General features: G+C 45.9%; 1 protein-coding gene across 1 annotated transcript in view; it reads left to right on the top strand.

The window, feature by feature from the left end:
• Positions 1–18,391, top strand: part of LOC140573970 (dynein axonemal assembly factor 5-like) — a 51,785-nt gene that overhangs the window by 28,714 nt on the left and 4,680 nt on the right. The window contains exons 7-11 of the mRNA XM_072693618.1: positions 1,729–1,872; positions 5,158–5,326; positions 8,256–8,403; positions 14,535–14,685; positions 17,366–17,522. Coding sequence (XP_072549719.1) covers positions 1,729–1,872; positions 5,158–5,326; positions 8,256–8,403; positions 14,535–14,685; positions 17,366–17,522 — 769 coding nt within the window. The remainder of the gene's footprint in view (positions 1–1,728; positions 1,873–5,157; positions 5,327–8,255; positions 8,404–14,534; positions 14,686–17,365; positions 17,523–18,391) is intronic.

Below are 18,391 nucleotides of genomic sequence, written 5' to 3'. Positions count from 1 at the left end.
GAATACACACACACACACACACACACACACACACGCTCACACACTCACATATATACACACGCACTGGCCGATACTGTTTGGCAGCAGTGTCACGCACTCTCTCTCACACTGTGTTTGTATGTGTGTGCATGTCTCCAGCCATATGAATGAGCGTCCTTTCGTATCCCCCGTTTAAATAAACACACTTCTCCGCTCGTTCTCACACACGGGACGCCCTGACCCTCTCCTCTCCTCCTCGTCCTGTTTATTTTCTCGCTCTCGCCACGCCATCTCTCTGCCCCTTCCCTGGGGCAGCTGGGAAAGAGGGGCTATTCCTCCTACTGTATGGAAGCACGTTCCAGTGGCTGGATATATATATGTATTTAAGTGCATGGGGCCCTCTGGTAGTTTGCAGAAGTATGGGACAGTAGCTCCGCCCACACCCATGCTTGGCCCTCAAGACACGGGATGGGCTTCACGTAGCCCTCCATTTAAGTGAGTGGTGAAACGTTCAGGACATGTTGTTGAGATATCAACAAGCTTCACATCCCATCTTAGACTAGATGTGTGACGCCATGTGTGTGAATTGAATGGAGCATCCACCATCATTCCAGAGAACACAACTCCAGTGCTCCACACCTCCACACCAATCCTGGGGGGCTTTATACCCCTCTAGGCCACGCCTGGCATTAGGCAGCATGGTGCCAGTTTATCTGTTCCAGAGAGTTTTTTCCTATTGACAGTACTTCTCTACAGGGACTAGATAAAGCTGTGTGTGTGTGCATTTGTACAACTGTGTCAGCAATAGGTACAATGCATTCGTTAGAAGGAGTGTCCACAAACATTTGGACATGACTGGATGAACTTAGTGTAAGCTGTGCCTAGGGTTTTCTGCAGTCGGTAGTTGTTTAGTCGCTTGGTCAATCAGTATGCTACTGAATCTCTTCTAGAGCATCCATTAAGATTAAGATTAAGCCATAACATTAAAACCACCTGGGTAATTGGTGATTGGGGAGCTTTTAATCACATGGTTGGTGGGTGTTTTGACAGACCGTTTGAAGTACGCTAAGTATGCTATGTTGTTCCTCCTCACACTCACCCACACACACAAATACACACACACACTTGTGTGCCTGAACCTTGCTGAAGGCCAGTGTGAGCACCTGGAGGTTTCCTCTAATCACAGAGCAGGGAAAACGGGAAGTGGTGTCACGCTCCCTGTGATGGAGTGGAAATTGGTCAGAAAGCAGCGGAATGTTTGGACGTGAGGTCACAGTGAGGGGCGGAGAAAGAGAGGGGAAACAAAAGAAAGACTTTTTATCCGAAGCAAAGGAGAGGTCTCCACTGGAGATGGTGTGACCCGCATCTGTCAGACAAAGATCTGACACTGTGATTTCTGAAAGACATAGTAGGAAAATGGCCTGAAAGGTGTAAAGCCAAAATGTGGGCACCCTGTATGGTCAGTATGTGGTATCACCCCCCTTTGGCGAGTATCACAGCTTGCGAACGTTTTTTGTGTCCTGCTGAGAAGTCCAGTGGGGGCTGGCTGGCTGCAACACAAACCCTGTGCTGAACAGTTGGAGAGGAGTTCTTCTGATGAAATGATGCACCCTGACTTTTCTACAGACCTGTTAAGGCCTTTGAGTTTAAATAAGTTGTGTGTGCTCTCTCTTTGTCTCTCTCTCTCTCTCTATCTCTCTCTCTCTCTCTCTCTCTCTATCTCTCTCTATCTCTCTCTCTCTCTCTCAGGTGGTGTATCTGGAGCAGTTGGTGTTGTGTGTGGAGGTCCTCCTGCGTGTGTGTGAGGAAGACTGTGACATCATCAGTTTGCAGCTTCTGAAGGTTCTGGTGACTGTGCAGAGCTTAAGCACTGAGCAAGAACTGTGCAACAAGGTAACACACACACACACACATATATGCATGGATGTGCACACACACACACTCCTGCCGCTTCTCTGCTATTAGCTCGGGCTGGTGTTTATAACCCATAATTCTCTTCTTTCTCAGTTGCTTGTGTGTTTTTCTTTTTCCTTTCTCTCTCTCTGTGTGTGTGTGTGTGTGTGTGTGTGTGTGTGTGTGTGTGTGTGTGTGTGTGTGTGTGTGTGATGAGAAGGTTAACTTTTTAGCCACCCCCCCCTCCTTTTCTTTTCCTCTCATCCCTCTGTTTTTTCCATACTTTTCATTTTTTATTGCGAGTGTGTGCTCTGTGATGGAACCATCTGTGGAATGCAGTGTGTATCTTCGTTCCGAAAGTGTGTGTGTGTGTGTGTGTGTGTGTGTGTTGGGGCGGGAAGTGTGTAATTATGCACTTATGGACAGGGGAACACTAATAGCACCTTTGCAGTGGAACTTTAAAGCCAGTGATGGGTGAAAGGAGGAGTGTGTTTGTGGAACAGTATCGTGTGTGTGTGTGTGCGTGCATGCGCAAGTGTGTCACTGTCTCACACACTGCAGACACTCTGGGTACTGTGGTTACTAAGGTGAAGCAGAGACAGCAGAGAAAAACGCAAACACACACCAGCCTAACATAAACAGCTCTCCAGCTAACGACAACTTGCAGACTTCCACAGAACGAGAGAGAGCACGAGAGATCGTGCGAGAGTGCAAGAGAGGAACAGAGAGTAAGAGACCAATGAATAATGACTGCTAATGAAGGGTGGAACTGTTGCATCAGGTGATTGGATTTAAGAGACAGTGGGGCCTCAGTTCAGTAGAGATAGATTAGACACAGTGACAGTAAGGAGTGTCTGAAAAAGAGTGATAAGTGAGAGTGAAGCTCTAGCAGTTAAACACTGAGTTACAATAACAGTCTCTAATCCTTCATCCCACCTCGCGTCCCTGGCCGTCCACAAACCACATCCAAATAATCTACTGCGGCCAGCAGAGGACCTCTGCAGAGCTTAAGGGAGCGAGTAGTAGAGTGAGAAGCGTGAGGGAGAGAGAGATAATTAGAGAGTGAAGGACTAAGATGAGTCCTTCACTGTGAGGGAATAAGAGAGTGAGAGATTACGGGAATGAAGGAGTGAAGGACTGCATTATAGACTAAGACAGTAAGGGAATGAAAGAGCGAGAGAGTGGGAGAATAAGGCAGTGAGGGAATAAAAGAGCAAAGGCGTGAGGGATCGAGGGAGTAATAGATTAAGGGAGTGAAAGGGTGAAATGTTGAATGAGAGTAAGGCAGTGAGGGTATAAAAGAGTGAAGGAGTGAGAGATTAAGAGAATGAAACCGTGAAGGTTTGAGTGAGAGAGTAAGGCAGAGCGGGAATGAAATAGAGAGTGAGAGAGTGTGAGGCAGTGAGGAAGCAAAAATAGTCAGGCGGTGAAACTGAAGGAGTGAAAGAGTGAGGGAGCAGGGCAGTGGAAGGGAACGAGTAAGGGAAAGAAAGGGCAAAGTGAGTGAAGGGAAAAAAACAAAGTAGTGAAAGCTTGAGTAAGGGATTAAGGAAATGTGGGCTCGACAGAGTGAGAGCTTGAAAGACTGGGGTACTGAGAGAGTGAGGGGGCAGAGGAGTGAGAGATAGAAGAAATAGAATAATGGAGGAATAGGGGTGAAGTAGTGAGGAGGAGAGTCTTGAGGGAGGTAGTAAGAGAATGAAGTAGCAAGGGATTGAGGAAGTAAGTGAGGGGTAGAGAGGATGACATGGGGAAGGCTGGAAAGCGTGAGGGAATGAGAAGATGAGGGATTAAGGGAGTGAAAGAGCAAAGTAGTGAGGGAATGAGGATGTGATGAGAGTGTGCAAGGTAATGGGTAATAAGGAAGTGAGCCTGAGTCAGTTAGGGAGTGAGAGTGAGAGAATGAAGGCAAGAGTGCGCGAGTGAGGGAGTATGAGAGTGTAAGGGACTCGAGGGCTTTGTCAGTCAAGTTCAGTTCTGGTCATTGTTGGTCAGTTTTTCCCGGACTGAGAGACTCCCTGAGGGAGACACTTAGCTTTCCCACACACATGCGCGCACACACACACACACAAACACACTGACACACGCACACACACTTAGTCTAGAGTCTTAGATTGTCTGACTCCGGCCTAGGGTCATGAGCAATTGTGTGTGTGTGTGTGTGTGTGTGTGTGTGTGTGTGTGTGTGTGTGTGTGTGTGTATATAGGGAATACATATTTCTATATGTAGGGGTGTGTGCATTTGTGTGTGTGTGTGTGTGTGTTCATCTGTAAATGAAAAGTGTAAGTGTGTGTGTGTGTGTGTGTGTGTGTGTGTGTGTCTTTCTCTTTTCAGGCTCACATGGCCTTAGAGATCACTTCCTGCAGCACTGTAGAGATGACCCTGTGTGTTTACACTGCCCCCCTTTATATTTATTAGTCTGAACTGTGCTCATGCAAACTGATGCAGTATATAAATACACCATATAAACAATATGCTTCCATTACATACACTTTGTACATGCATTATATCATAAACCTGAAAGGAATACTCAGCCTAATCGCTGTCTGCGGTATACAGCATTACTGTCTAGTACCACAGGCCGTCATTTCAGCACTTTTCCCCGTACAGAGAAAACAATGGGGGAAAAAAACATTCACTAGGATCACGCTAATGGTCCACACTTCTCAATTAGTGCCTCAGATCCTTGATTGGACGGAGATCTTTGCAGAACATTCACTGATTTGATGATGCTGCCACCCCCATCTTTCACTTTTGCAATGTTTTAGTTGAGAAAATTACATATTTGGCTGATTCAGCTTTGAGCTGAGACGCTCTGATGCTCTCTGGAAAACTGGAAAATGTTTTTTTCTTCAGTAATAGCTTCATTCTCGCTCCCCTCCGATGTTGGGTGGTATACTGCCGCTTCTGCTTGTCCACAACTGATCCAGCATTGCTCAGTGGGATGTCCAAACACTTTCTAGCTTTTGTAACCTTTTCCAATCTAGGTTATGTCTGTAACTGTATCTCCGAATTCCCTGGAATTCCCTTTATTTTCACAGCTGTCCTTTAGACTCGTGGTCTGACCCATGGTAGCTGAATTAAGGAGTCTTTTATCTAGAAATAGTGAACCTCTTTAACAGTGATTCACAGGTCGAGGCCGATTGTAGGCCCGTTGTGTCCCCATAAGGCAACCTGTAACTTTCTTCTGTGGGAGGTTCATAAACTTCATAAACTTGAAGCTTTCAGAGCCCAGATGCAGATTACTAATTTTCTAGGGTTGTTTTTTTTTTTCTTTTTTTCAGGTGGAGGAGTGTGTGAGGTGTGTATGCTTGGTGTTGGGTCTTGGCGGCCTGTCTGATTTGTACAGACGGCACATGACAGACCTGCTACAGTGGCTGTCTGACTCCCAGCACTGCTGGACCGCTCACTCCGTCCACAAAAACCTGCTGGACATCATCGCCCTGCAGTCAGGTGAGTGTGATATAGGGAGAGCTTCCACAGTAATCTACAAGGCTAGCTTGTAGCTCCCCCTAGCACTAACAACGCTCCCAACACTTTGGAGGGTAAGGACTTGTCACGCCTCCTCCAACACATTCAAAGCCAGCTATCGCCTCCCTTCGAACATCGCCAGGCAGTCGACTCACTCTGAGAAAATAGAGGAAGGGAATGAGAGTGTGGGTAAGGTAGTAAGGGAGCACGTGATTGAGGACGTGAGGGCTTAACAGTAAGGTAATGAGGATTAAATGGCAGAGTAGTGAAAGCAGGATTGAGGGAATGAGAGCTTGACAGAGCTCGGCCAATTGTGCTCTACCAGACTTCGGCCACTGATGGCAAAGCAGCAAGTCTCAGGATTCGAACTTGTGAAGCCCAGGCACAAAAAGGTAAACCACTTAGGTTCCCTTTGGCACTGCTTTGAAGGGGCTGAAAAGGCTTCTTAAGATTGTCTTCAGTAGTACTGCCATGCATTTAAGTGGGGGGAGTCTCATACTGGGTTCCTCAGTAGCACATCACCACCATCGCAAAGAGGTCACAGGTTCCAGTCCTGGAAGTGTTGATTCCAAAGTCTCTAATCATCTGCATTTCATGATGAGAACACCTTACCAACTGCGAAGCATGGAGGTGGTGGATCTATCATGCTGTGGGGTTGTGCTGCTGCCAGTGGCATTGGCATTATTGTACGGGTGGAGGTAAGAATGGATGCCACAAAATACCAGCAAATCCTGGGTGCAGATGTCAGACTGTCCCATGAAAAGGGTGAAGCCACCCTACCGCAGGATAATGATAGAACACATACCTTACATTACATACCTTACAAACCTCCAGACCTTGGATAGACAGGCTGTGCAGCAAGACAACCCAAGAGTATCTCTGAACTAGAGGCCGTCTGCAAAGACGAGTGGGAGGAGGCTGTGTTTAGCACTTCTTAAAAAAAAGAAACCCTGAGGAGGTTGGGCTACAACAGCAGAAGACCACATCAGGTCCCACTTCTATTAGCCAAGGACAGAAAGCTGAGGCTGCAGTGGGAACAGGCTCACCAAAACTGGACAGTTAAAGTCTCTTGGAGAGACGTAGTCTGGTCTGATGAATCTGGATTTCTGCTGAAACACAGATGGTGGGGTCCGATAATTTCAATGATACTGATGAAACTGTTGAGTGGCAACATCAGTCAGGCCTTAATTTCAGTCTACCAAAATCATTCACTGTGCACATCAGTGCATCCCTCATTTTATACTTTTATACAACTTTACTACATCGGTTTCAATGAGATATGGGCCATGTGACTTTTTATGATGCCATAGAATAAAATGGAAGTTCCAGTGTTTATGTATTTAGATGTGAATGCCGTACAGACAGATAGAGGACTGCATACAACCCCTCTCTTGTTTCTGCTTGACATGTTAGAGGCTGTTTTGGATGTTGTTTGCCCCCATTTGAGTCACATATTAGACATTCCACATCCATTAGACTTTTCTCTCTCTCTGGCTTGCTCTCTCTCTCTCTCTCTCTCTCTCTCTCTCGCTCTCTCGCTCTCTCTCTGGGCAGTCTGGACCCTTAAGGCGTCACAGGAAATCCTGTGTCTCCGTCTGCCCTCTCAAATAGTGGTCCTCTCTTTGAGTGTGTGTGTGGTAGTAGTGGGAATACACAGTCAGTGAATTTCCCATACAGTTCATGACAGTGCTAAATAACGACTCTTTAGGAAGCGGCACTAAAACTTCAGTCACTGTGGCTTTAAGACAAACACAGCCTGATGATGATATGATGATTGCTTGTGGGTGTATGTGTGTATGTGTGTGTGTGTGTGTGTGTGTGTGTGTGTATGCATGTATATGTGTATATATAATCAAAAAAAAAAACTTCTTGACTTGACAATGGAAGTCATTTTGGAGCATTTTTATTGGTCCATTCATCATAAATGAAATTGCATTCAGTGTTTTAACTCCCAGTTTAAACCTCAAACCAAATTCCACACGACACATCTATAAACAGAAGTTGTGGGTTTTTTCATCACATTACCGTTTAATAAAAACTGTATGAATTCACTCTATCATTCTAGAAGATTTGACCAGTAAATAAGATACTGTTGATTTTATCCTCAGCGTTTTATACAAAATAATTTGATAATAAGTTTGACATAAGTTTGACATCTCTTACTGCCTTTCACATGTTTTGAGTACAGATGTTTGTGCAGTATTATCTGTTTACTGAAATTACATATCCAACAGAAAATATTTTATGCAATTGGCTTTATAACTAATAGAGTACACACAATCAACTGAAAATTTCACTTTTTATTTACTTTTCTGTACATTTTATGTACAATTCATATATACATTCAATTCATACATACATTAAGCATTACTAATAGTGAATAATTCATGCAATTATTATTATTATTATTTTTATGTATTATTTAAAATTGATTCTATAACGATTGTTGAAAAATAACAAAAGGTTTATCTGGGAGACAAGAAATGTCCCAATTCTACCAATGTATATACTTGGAATGCATTTTGTAAAAAGAACACTATGCCAGCTGTGAAGCATGGGGGTGGGTGTCTTGATTTGAGGTTGTGTTGCTGCCTGTGCCATTGGTACAGAAAAAAATGGATTCTTCATTTAAAAGATACCAGCAAACATCAAGCCGCCTGCGACGAGGCAGTAGTTGAGTAGATGGTTTCTGCAACAGGATGATAATACCTTCAGGTCCACCAAGAACTGTCTGATGACACACTGGCCTTCCCGTCCATCATAGATGCTGTGTGAATAGACCTTAAACAAGCCGTGTGGCAAGACAACCCTTGCCTTTATCAAAAATAAATAAATAAAAATAAGAATGCCATTCTTTGTGTGTGTGTGTGTGTGTGTCTGTGTGTGTGTGTGTGTGTGTGTGTGTATGCAGGCCCTGTGCTGGGTGAGTTTCTCCCCCAGTTTCTACCGTTATTGCAGAGCTGTTTGGAGCCCAGCAGAGACCCTGAATTGCGGCTGCATGTTTTCACCGTGCTGTCCAAACTACTGCTGAACTCCAGCAATACACTGAACTCACAGAGGTGAGTCACTTTCTCTCTCACACACACACATACACAAAAGCGGGACATATTATACAGTAATTGACGCCCCATATGTCACCGGTGATGCATATTAGATGTCAAAGCAGAACTTTGGAGTCACAAGTCATAGACTGCTCTAGTTAGACCTTGGTTACCATGGTGTCCGTGCTATAACAGGAGCAGTGTATGGCTGGAGGCTCCAAATTTTTTGCTGAGACATTTGGGCTTGGACTCAGACAGCTCATGTACTGGAACAGTCTCTCCACCTCTAATTACACTGCCAGGGGCTTTTTTTTACATTTTAGTCTCCTTAATAATGCTCAATTAGTTCTAAAAGAAGCCGGTCATCTATGTTTTTCTACCAAAACTGTAAATGCTTTCAGTGTGTGTTCCTGGATGGAGAGCAGTGGTCACCTTTTGGTTTCCTTGCATGTGTAAACCAAAGTCCCACCAAGTTCAGGTTCATAGCTATACACCATAGCTATACACCATAGCTGTATACCGGTAATCAGACTTGTTCAAAGTCAGGAAAAATGCTAAATGCTAATTATTGAGACTGAGTTGAGACCCCTGCTGCTCACCTTTAAGACAAAATGCTATCACGGACTCACCGAGCACTTTATTAGGACAATGTGCAGGTGTGTGGCATTGACCTTGTTGATGAGCGAGGTCAGAATGGAATGGCCATGGACTGGTTGGAGCTGACAGAAAGGCTACAGTAACTCAGATAACCGCTCTGTACAACCTTGAGGTGATTGAGCTTTGTTTACACCATTAAATTCTTCTACAATTTGAAAAAAAAAATCCTACTAGTTGTTTAGATTGGTTTTTGAAGAACCTCCAGTGCTCTTGCTTGTACCTCAGCAGCATTTGCCTCTTTCTGTGTCTAGCCTTCGCTCTGCATTTGTGTAAGAGAGAGAGAAAGAAAGAAAGAGAGAGAGAGTGAAGTGTGTGTGTGTGTGTGTGTGTGTGTGTGTGTGTGTGTGTGTGTGTGTGTGTGTGTGTGTGTGTGTGTGTGTGTGTGTGTGTGTGTGTGTGAGAGAGAGACTGTTATCATATCAGAGTCAGCCAGACTGTCTTGGTGTGTGTGTGTGTGTGTGTGTGTGTGTGTGTGTGTGTTAAATTGGTGTGGGTGATTTTATGGGAAGGACAAGCTTCTCCTTAGACGTCCTGTGAAGCTAGAGAACATTCCAGCATCAGCCCTCACTGTTTACCACACACACACTCACACACACTCTCTCACACACATGTGTGTATATATATATATATACACACACACACACACACACACACACACACACACACACACACACCTGCTCCTTCTCATCCTCTCTATGAGCTCAGTGCAGAGGTGGTTTAGTCTGTCTTTAGGAATGGCCTATAGGGCTGTGGAGAATGGAGCTACTCACATTCTCAGCAGTGCGTTCGCACAGTTAGGATGTGTGTGTTATTGTTAGTAACTCAACGTTTTGCACTATTTTAATGCCGTCTGTCAGCAGAACCGGCAGATCCTTCAAGCGTCTTCAGCTGCTTGATGATCTTACATTGGCTGGTTAGTGCCTCGTCACAAACTCCCCAACTCATCCCAGAAGTATTGGATAGAGCACCAACCATCATTCCAGAGAACTCCACTGCTCCACAGCTTAATGCTGGGGAGCTGTATAACCATTTACCCACATGTAGCATTAGGCCTGTTCCAGACAGTCCTATTCTATTGGCAGTACTATTTTTCTACATAGACAAGCTGTGCTTTTAATCATCTGTGTCAGCAATAGGTGCAACTGAAAGTAGCTAAATAAATGCTTTAGAAGGAGGCGTCTACAAACTTTTGGCCATATGGTGTATCTGTGGCCTGTGCTGGAGCTGCACGAAACTGTACTGGTGCCAGATACCTCAGAGCACCTTCAGAGATCTTGTAGAAGAAGCCGGTTTGGTGGAGGACCAACAGCATATTAGTCAGGCGGTCGTGTTTCAGCTCATCGGTGCGTGTACAAGTGTCTGATTGGCTGGCTGGTCAGTCGTGCTCCCCTGTGGTCCCTACCACCCTCCAACCCCCAACCCCACCATTCCAGACCCTCGGGGCTAATCGAGGGGAATGCGTTAAGCCCGAGGCGTCTGCTCTCTGCGGCCTGTGTGTCTACTGCAGTTGTGCAGATCACTCACTGCTTTCTCTCACACACACACACACACACACACACACACACACACACACACACACACACACACACCCCAAGCCACTCTCTCTTACTCCAGACAAAATCAGTGATTCACTTTGTGTATTTCCCCAGCTTCTGTGCTCTTCCCTTGCGTGATGGCACGGTGTGCCTCAGTTTTAGATGGCTCTGGGCAGAAATATTAATATAATAATCAATGATATTCCAAAAATGGAATATCATTTCACCACTACTAGTTCCTGGAAAGAATCATGTGAGAAGAATGGAATGAACCTTTCCATTAAGAGACCTTTAAAAAGGTTCTTCATACTCACACATTGATTTTACAAACATGGTTCTCCCTGGAATTGAAAGTGGTTCTTCTCAGATCACTTAAGAACTGTTTGTAGGACTATTTTGTGTGAGTGAATAGATGTGTGAGGTGCACTACGATGGACTGGCGTCCTGTCCAGGAGGTATACCGGCTTACCCAGTCTGGGTAGACTTTAGACCCATTGCTTCTGTCCGACCAAGGTCAAGCTGGGTAGTCTGGGGGGTGTCTGGGGCCTATGGACACATCGGCCGTGAGAATCACACTGCGGGAGTGCTCCAGACAAGACTCGCCCAGCTCGTGGCACCCTTTGACGCCGTTTTCCACCGCCTACCAGGACTCACGAGCCCACTCTGGATTTTCAGCGGTTTCCTTGTTTCTATGCGGCCCATACCTGGAAAACTAAGCCCGGAGTCTACTAAGACTGGGAATTTGGAATTTGTCGTTTTTGTGATGCCACGAAGGCTTATTTTCGTTAATGAAATGGTAAAGAAGGTTTGAAAAGTGGCCTTGTTGTGATTTTTGAAACATAAAACCACACTTTCCACACAAGTGACCGTTAGAAATAAAGAAAAAAAACAGGAGGAGAATAGGAAGCGCACCACTGACCGTGTAGTTTGTCATGCAACATGATGATGGCACTCTGTTGGCATTGTAGCACTGGCATTACTAATCACGGGTGTTAACCGTTAACCTCCTAAAACTGCTTTCTCTGTATTGCTCAGACGGTCCTAGGCTAGACTGCGAGATGACTCAGGCTTAAAGTGAGCCATTTCTGAGATAAACTCCAGACTGAGCAAACATTAGTCATTCGCGCCAGCACATCAGCTGTGGAATGACGTGATGGGTGAAAATGAAGAACAGGTATGCACCGCTCCTAAACTGGCTGTTCAACTGGCAGTTCTTAATAATATTCAGTATTCTACAGTCAAATTTGTTTATTGCTGTGAAAGTGATAAAAAAAAAAAAAAGTCCCGGTCCATGCAGGACTAGGCTGCAAAAACAGGCCAGTATTTTATGATGTCACAATGATATCAGCACTTTTACGTGTTCACTTATTCAGCAAAAATTGGTCACCTTGAGTTTTCTCAGGCATATCTCTTGTATGTAGTACCCTTAAGAATGTTGATTTTAAGAACCTTATCCGTTGAAAATACCTTGTTGAGTTTTTTTCTAAGGTGTGTGTTTAGCAGTTTAGCCTCTTCATGCTGACAGCATAATTTTTTCACATAGTACAGAGCAGCCAATTTAGAACGTGATTCCCATTAGTTTTGCCAGGTGATTAGTTGACCCTTTACCCTGAAGTGGCAAAGCATCAAATACATCCTTGGTGTTTAACTGTTATGTTCTTGTGTTCTGAAACGTTCCACATTTTGGTATCTACAAGGCTACAGGTTTTTGTCTTGCAACTTATAAACACTAACCTCAGCTGTGTCCGAAAGGTAATAAATGCTGCCTACTCAGGCAGTATTCGAAGGCAAGAAGGTACCAGGTCTGCCTGCCAAGGTAGCTTCATATTGTGTTAATATGAGATGGCGGCATAGATGTATCCTTCACTGCCTTACATGATCCTCTGGGTTTGAGCTGACTCGTCTCGGAAAAAAGTAACATGGCAGAGGCAAGCAAATAATATATATAACACAGTTGTTTTCCCCAATATGTTATTCCTGACGAGAAAGTAGTCAAAGCCATGACGTCTTGCTGCCTTCAAAGTGTGTCTCAAACACGATTCAGTTGTAGGCACCTTCATAACAATGCTGCCTTCTAAGGTATTGACTGGTGAGACAGCATAGGCAGCAAGGCTGCCTTTCACCCTTATCTGAGAAGTGAAGTGTGAGGCCTACAGTTCCATAGATCTTTGTCTGAGTTCTATTGTGACTTCCTAGTTGACTCATCACTGGAATCTGTGTTGACCAGTTTCTTCTGGGAAGATCATCATCGATGTTCCTATTTTTATTTTTTTCCCACATTTAGAGATAGTGGATGTCACTGTGCCTTAGTAATGGCATTGTTCACTATTATTCAGTTACTTTCATACTTACTCAATCCTTTGGGGTTCTATGTGGGGTCCTCAATGTGGATTTAGCAGGGCTGGCAGGGATCAGGCCTGTGTTGATTTATTGATAAAGATTTCACATGGCTAGTTTTTGTGTTGGACTGCTTGCTTTCTTTAATAAACAAAGTACTGATTATCTTACTACAGTGGTTCCCGTCAGGAGGTGGGATATAACTATTAGGCAGCAAGTGAACAGTCAGTTCTTGAGGTTGATCTATTAGAAGCAGGACAAATGGTCAAACGTACTTTGATGAGGGCCAAACTGTGATGGCATCTGCAGAAAGGCTGGTCTCGTTGGGTGTTCTTGTTGTTGGTATTCTTTCAAATGTTACCCAGGGAAGGACAGGGTCGTGGCCACCCAAGGCTCTCTGAGGCCCCTTGCAGACCTTGCAGCTCACAGAGCTTAAAGGATTTGCAGAATATGATAATAATTTGCCAGAAACCACAAGACACCTTGCTTCGAGGGGGAACTATGCATTATTAGGCAGTGCAGTCTTCATCGTCTTTTGTTTAGATTCTTTACTTCTGCATCCCCGCTCTGCCTGCTTTGTGTCTGCTTTCACCACAACCTCAGACCCCCCCCCCCTTCCCCCCTCCACAGCACTCCTCTCAAATTAAGCACAGTAATGGTTCCTCATGACCTGCATTTTGTTCCTGCAGCAGAATACCAGACTTAATGATAGCTGTTAGCTCAGGAATGAGCGAAAGAGAGTGAAAAGGCAAGTGTCTGACCTTGAAAAGCCCTCGTGCACACTCTGTAATGTGCCGTTTCATGTGGTTTTTGCACTACAAAGGAACCCCAAAGAGAAGTGGAGGAAAGACTGTGGACAGTGGAGCACAGGTTTTGCCACAGTGATGGGCTTAACATAAACAACGTGGGCGCCCCCTGCTGGCCCTTTAGCCTGATTTCCTTGCAAACCGAACGGTCGTGCACTAAAGAGACGCATGGCCCAGATGGGTTATTGTGCGTGGAGGTGTGTGGATGTGTTGGCTGGTACATTTTGTGCAGGGAGGAATACAGAAGGGAGGTGAATCAGAGGCAGAAGACCTTGTTTCAGCTGTGAAACACATTGTTTCTGTGGGCTGCCCATAGATAACTCTAACACTACTGTCTGCTCAGATACTTCCACACGTGAATCATTTTCGGCCCATGAACAAGGCCAATGGCAGCCGTTGACAGAAGAGGCGATTACCTAGGACCCTCCCGTAGCCCCTCGCATCAAAGAAAAGAATGCACAAGTATTTTTTCCCAGTTGGATACATTGGTTGGTTCAATGGTACTGAGTCCAGGTGGTCCACATGGTATTTGCGTGAAAGATAGAGGAAATCAGGAGGGGGGGGGCAGATTCGACCGTCCGAGGCATGGACTCTGCAAGACCTTTTGAAGGGACCCTGTAATAAGGTGACTGATATGATGCTGCTAGGTTGTTGCTATGGTGGTGATGGGTGGTTGCTATGAGTAATGCTTTGTGGTTATTGGGGTTTTGTGTGGTTTTGCACCCCATTCATGCCTATTTTTCTCTCTCTCTTTCTCTCTCTCTCTCTCTCTCTCTCTCTCTCTCGCTCTCGCTCTCGCTCTCTCTCTCGATAGGTGTTTTGGCGATTATGTGGGAGTGTTTCTGCAGGCCTTGTTGTTGCCAAACCTGGTGTGGCGAGCTGGACGGACAGCTGCCGCGGTCAGAACATCCGCCCTTAGCTGCCTTCTCGCTCTGCTGCAGGGAGGGGCTATCTCAAAGGAACAGGTAACACACACACACACACACACACACACACACACACACACACACACACCGTCTGACATTTAACCAGCTGTTGAAATATTGAACTGTGATGTTCTGAGCAGTCGGAAATCAGCTTCAAGTGTTTCACAGCTTCTCTCAAATTGCTCTCTCCCTCTCTCGCGTGTGTGTGTGCATGTTTTGGCTGGCGCTGGGCAGCAGGTGTGTGTGGGGGTGTGTGTATCTCAGTAACAGTTCGTTTTGGTTCTCACACTTCTGTCCAGCAGCTCCGGCGCTGTTTTCGAGTCTGTCTGTTTCACCAGTGCCTTTACCCTGTCGGCTGTGCTGTAACAGTCCTTCCCACTCTGTCAGTCAAAAACTGTCCTGTTATAGCCCCACCCACTCAGTCAGTCAAAAACTGTCCTGTTACAGCCCCACCCACTCAGTCAGTCAAAAACTGTCCTGTTACAGCCCCACCCACTCTGTCAGTCAAAAACTGCTCTTACAGGCCCCACCCACTCTGTCAGTCAAAAACTGTCCTGTTACAGCCCCACCCATTCGTTCAGTCAAAAACTGTCCTGTTACAGCCCCACCCATTCGTTCAGTCAAAAACTGTCCTGTTACAGCCCCACCCATTCGTTCAGTCAAAAACTGTCCCGTTACAGCCCCACCCACTCGTTCAGTCAAAAACTGTCCCGTTACAGCCCCACCCACTCGTTCAGTCAAAAACTGTCCTGTTACAGCTTCACCCATTCTGTAGATCATAAACTGTGCTTTAGCTGTCCTTCCCACTGTCTTTAAAGAACTGCACTCTGAACTCCCCACCCACTCTGTCAATCAAAAACTGCATTCTAACCTTCCTGCACACTCTGTCAATCATAAACCCACACTGCTGATCACAACTGCACTTTAACAGCCCCGCCCACTCTGTAGATCAGAAACTGTGCTCTAACCGACACGCCCACTTTGTCAATCGAAAACTGCACAGTAATTGTCCGCTCACTCAGTCAATAAAAAAACACAGGAATGAATATTGGTGGTCTGGGACTTCTTTCACTTGGACTACAGAAGTGTCAGGTGAATAGAATCCGCTTTGGACCGTACTGGTGGTGAATGTAAGACGAGTTGTTCTCAGGCAGCAGGTTTTCATCTCACTAACACTGTTCACTTCCTCCTGCTAAAACGATCAGCTCCTCCGCTTACAAACAGAGCTGCCCTACACACCATGATGTCATCCCTCATGTTTCCCTTGCCAAGATATTTGCTTTTCCATCCTCCCTCTCTAGTTGCCCCTTTGTGTATGTGTGTGTGTGTGTGTATTTCTCCTCCTCCACACAGATGTGATAAGCTGGTGGTATCAGCTCATTTGGAGAGGGAGATTGAGCGCGAGAGAGAGCCTGGGGTTGTTTGAGGCAAACACAGATGCATTAGCATTGATACACGTTGAAACATCAAGATTAAGAGTTCAGCAATCAACAGTCAAGTGTTGCCAAACAGCCGAAACTAATGTAGCTAACAAGTAATGCAAGCTAATACCCCACCAATTACCATCAAAGCGTAATGCACGTTTCATGACTGTTTGAGTCTGAGGCTGGTCTCAGTTTTGCACTGAAGCTGAGTGAGCGACAGTTCTGAAGATTTGTTGGTGAGAGAGGTCAGCAGAGAATGACCGGCCTGGCTGGGTCTGCAGACAACCTGTGTGTACAACAGCAGACGACTGTAGATGAAAATAGGTTATGTAGGGGTTACATATCTGTACACATCCTTCGCCTGGGTTGATGGGTTGATGCACCTTTGGCAGCACTAACAGCTTCTAGGCATCTTGGGAAAGAAGCTGCAAGCTTCCGTCAGGTTAGATGGGGAGCGTCGGTACACAGCAGTTTTCAGCTTCTTCCACAGATGTTCAATTGGATTCAGGTCTGGGCTCTGGCTGGGCCACTCAAGGACATTCACAGACTTTCTCTGAAGCCACTCCTTTGTTCTCTTGGCTGTGTGCTCCGGGTCGTGGTCATGTTGGAGGGTAAACCTTCGCCCTAGTCTGAGGTCCAGAACATCTGGTGCAGCTTTTCTTCAAGGATCTCTCTGTACTTAGCTGCATTCATCTTTCCCTCTATCAGGACTAGTTGCCCTGGTCCCACTGCTGAAATACATCCCCACATCATGATTGATGGCATTACCCAGGTGATGAGCGGTGCCTGGTTTCCTCCAGACGTGCCGATTAGTATTCAGGCCACAAAGTTCAAATTTGGTTTCTTCAGACCAGAGAATCTTCTTTCTTATGGTTTGAGGGTCTTCTAGCTGTCGTGTGCCTTTTACTAAGCATTGGCTTCTATCTGGCCACTCTTTTGATTTGTGGAGTGTTGCCTGGATGGCTGATTTTCTGAAAGGATGCAATCTCCACAAGGATACGCCGGAGTTCTGTCAAAGTGAACTTTGGGTTCCTGCTCACTTCCCTGGCCAAGGCCAGTCTTCCTTGATCGCTTAGTTACTAGGAATAGCATAATAATGCACCATGTCACAAAACATAGGTCGCCTCTGGTTTCATGAACATGACCATGAGTTAAATTAATTCATCAAATTAACCAGAATCTCAAATGCTTCCAGCATCTTGTTTTGAGAGCAAAAAGGAGGCCCTACACACTGTCCTTCACACTGTGTTCCTAATAAAGTGCTCTGTTTCTTACTGTGTGTTTTTGTGCATTAGGTTCTGAGTGTGGAGCCGAAGCTCATTGCTGATCTGATCTCCGCACTGGAGGAGGACTCTCAGCTTTCACGCCTTCTGGCCTCCAGATCACTAGAAACCCTGATGAGCATCACTGCGCACTGCCTCAGCCCTGATACATGCAACAAGATATACCCAGGTACACACACTCCCTTCATCACAGCACACTGATATCTCACAAACACACACACACACACACATATATACACACACACACACTTCATCTTACAGCACTCTGCCTCCACCCATTAAGGTGTACCCATGTAATCACACTCACTCTAATGGCTTAACGTTGTCATAGTTATCACTGTAATACTAACCACACTCACCTGCCCAGTCAGTCAATCAAAGACTGTGCGGTAGCGGCCCTGCCCACTCTGTCGATCATAAGCTGTGCGGTAGCGGCCCTGCCCTCTCTGTCGATCATAAGCTGTGCGGTAGCGGCCCTGCCCACTCTGTCGATCATAAGCTGTGCGGTAGCGGCCCTGCCCTCTCTGTCGATCATAAGCTGTGCGGTAGCGGCCCTGCCCTCTCTGTCGATCATAAGCTGTGAGGTAGCGGCCCTGCCCTCTCTGTCGATCATAAGCTGTGCGGTAGCGGCCCTGCCCTCTCTGTCGATCATAAGCTGTGCGGTAGCGGCCCTGCCCACTCTGTTGATCATAAGCTGTGAGGTAGCGGTGCTGCCCAATCTGTCAGTCAAAGACTGTGCGGTAGCGGCCCTGCCCACTTTGTTGATCAGAAGCTGTGCGGTAGCGGCCCTGCCCAATCTGTCAGTCAAAGACTGTGCGGTAGCGACCCTGTCCATTGTTTCAATTAAACACCGTGATGTAGCAGCCCCACCCGTTGTGTCAATAAGAATCTGCCCACTCTGTCTGCTCCACCCGCTCAGTTCATTTTAAAATTCTGCTGGAATAGCCCCTTCTAGCCCATTCTGTCCTTTAACAACTGCGCTTTCACAAAGCTGACCAATGTGTCGAGTAGAAACTGCACTCTAATCTCCCCACCCAC

Source organism: Salminus brasiliensis, chromosome 12 (genome assembly GCF_030463535.1).
Source record: "Salminus brasiliensis chromosome 12, fSalBra1.hap2, whole genome shotgun sequence".
Classification (NCBI taxonomy): Eukaryota; Metazoa; Chordata; class Actinopteri; order Characiformes; family Bryconidae; genus Salminus; species Salminus brasiliensis.
The sequence above is the reverse complement of the archived record's forward strand: the minus strand, read 5'-3'. Positions and strand labels throughout refer to the sequence as shown.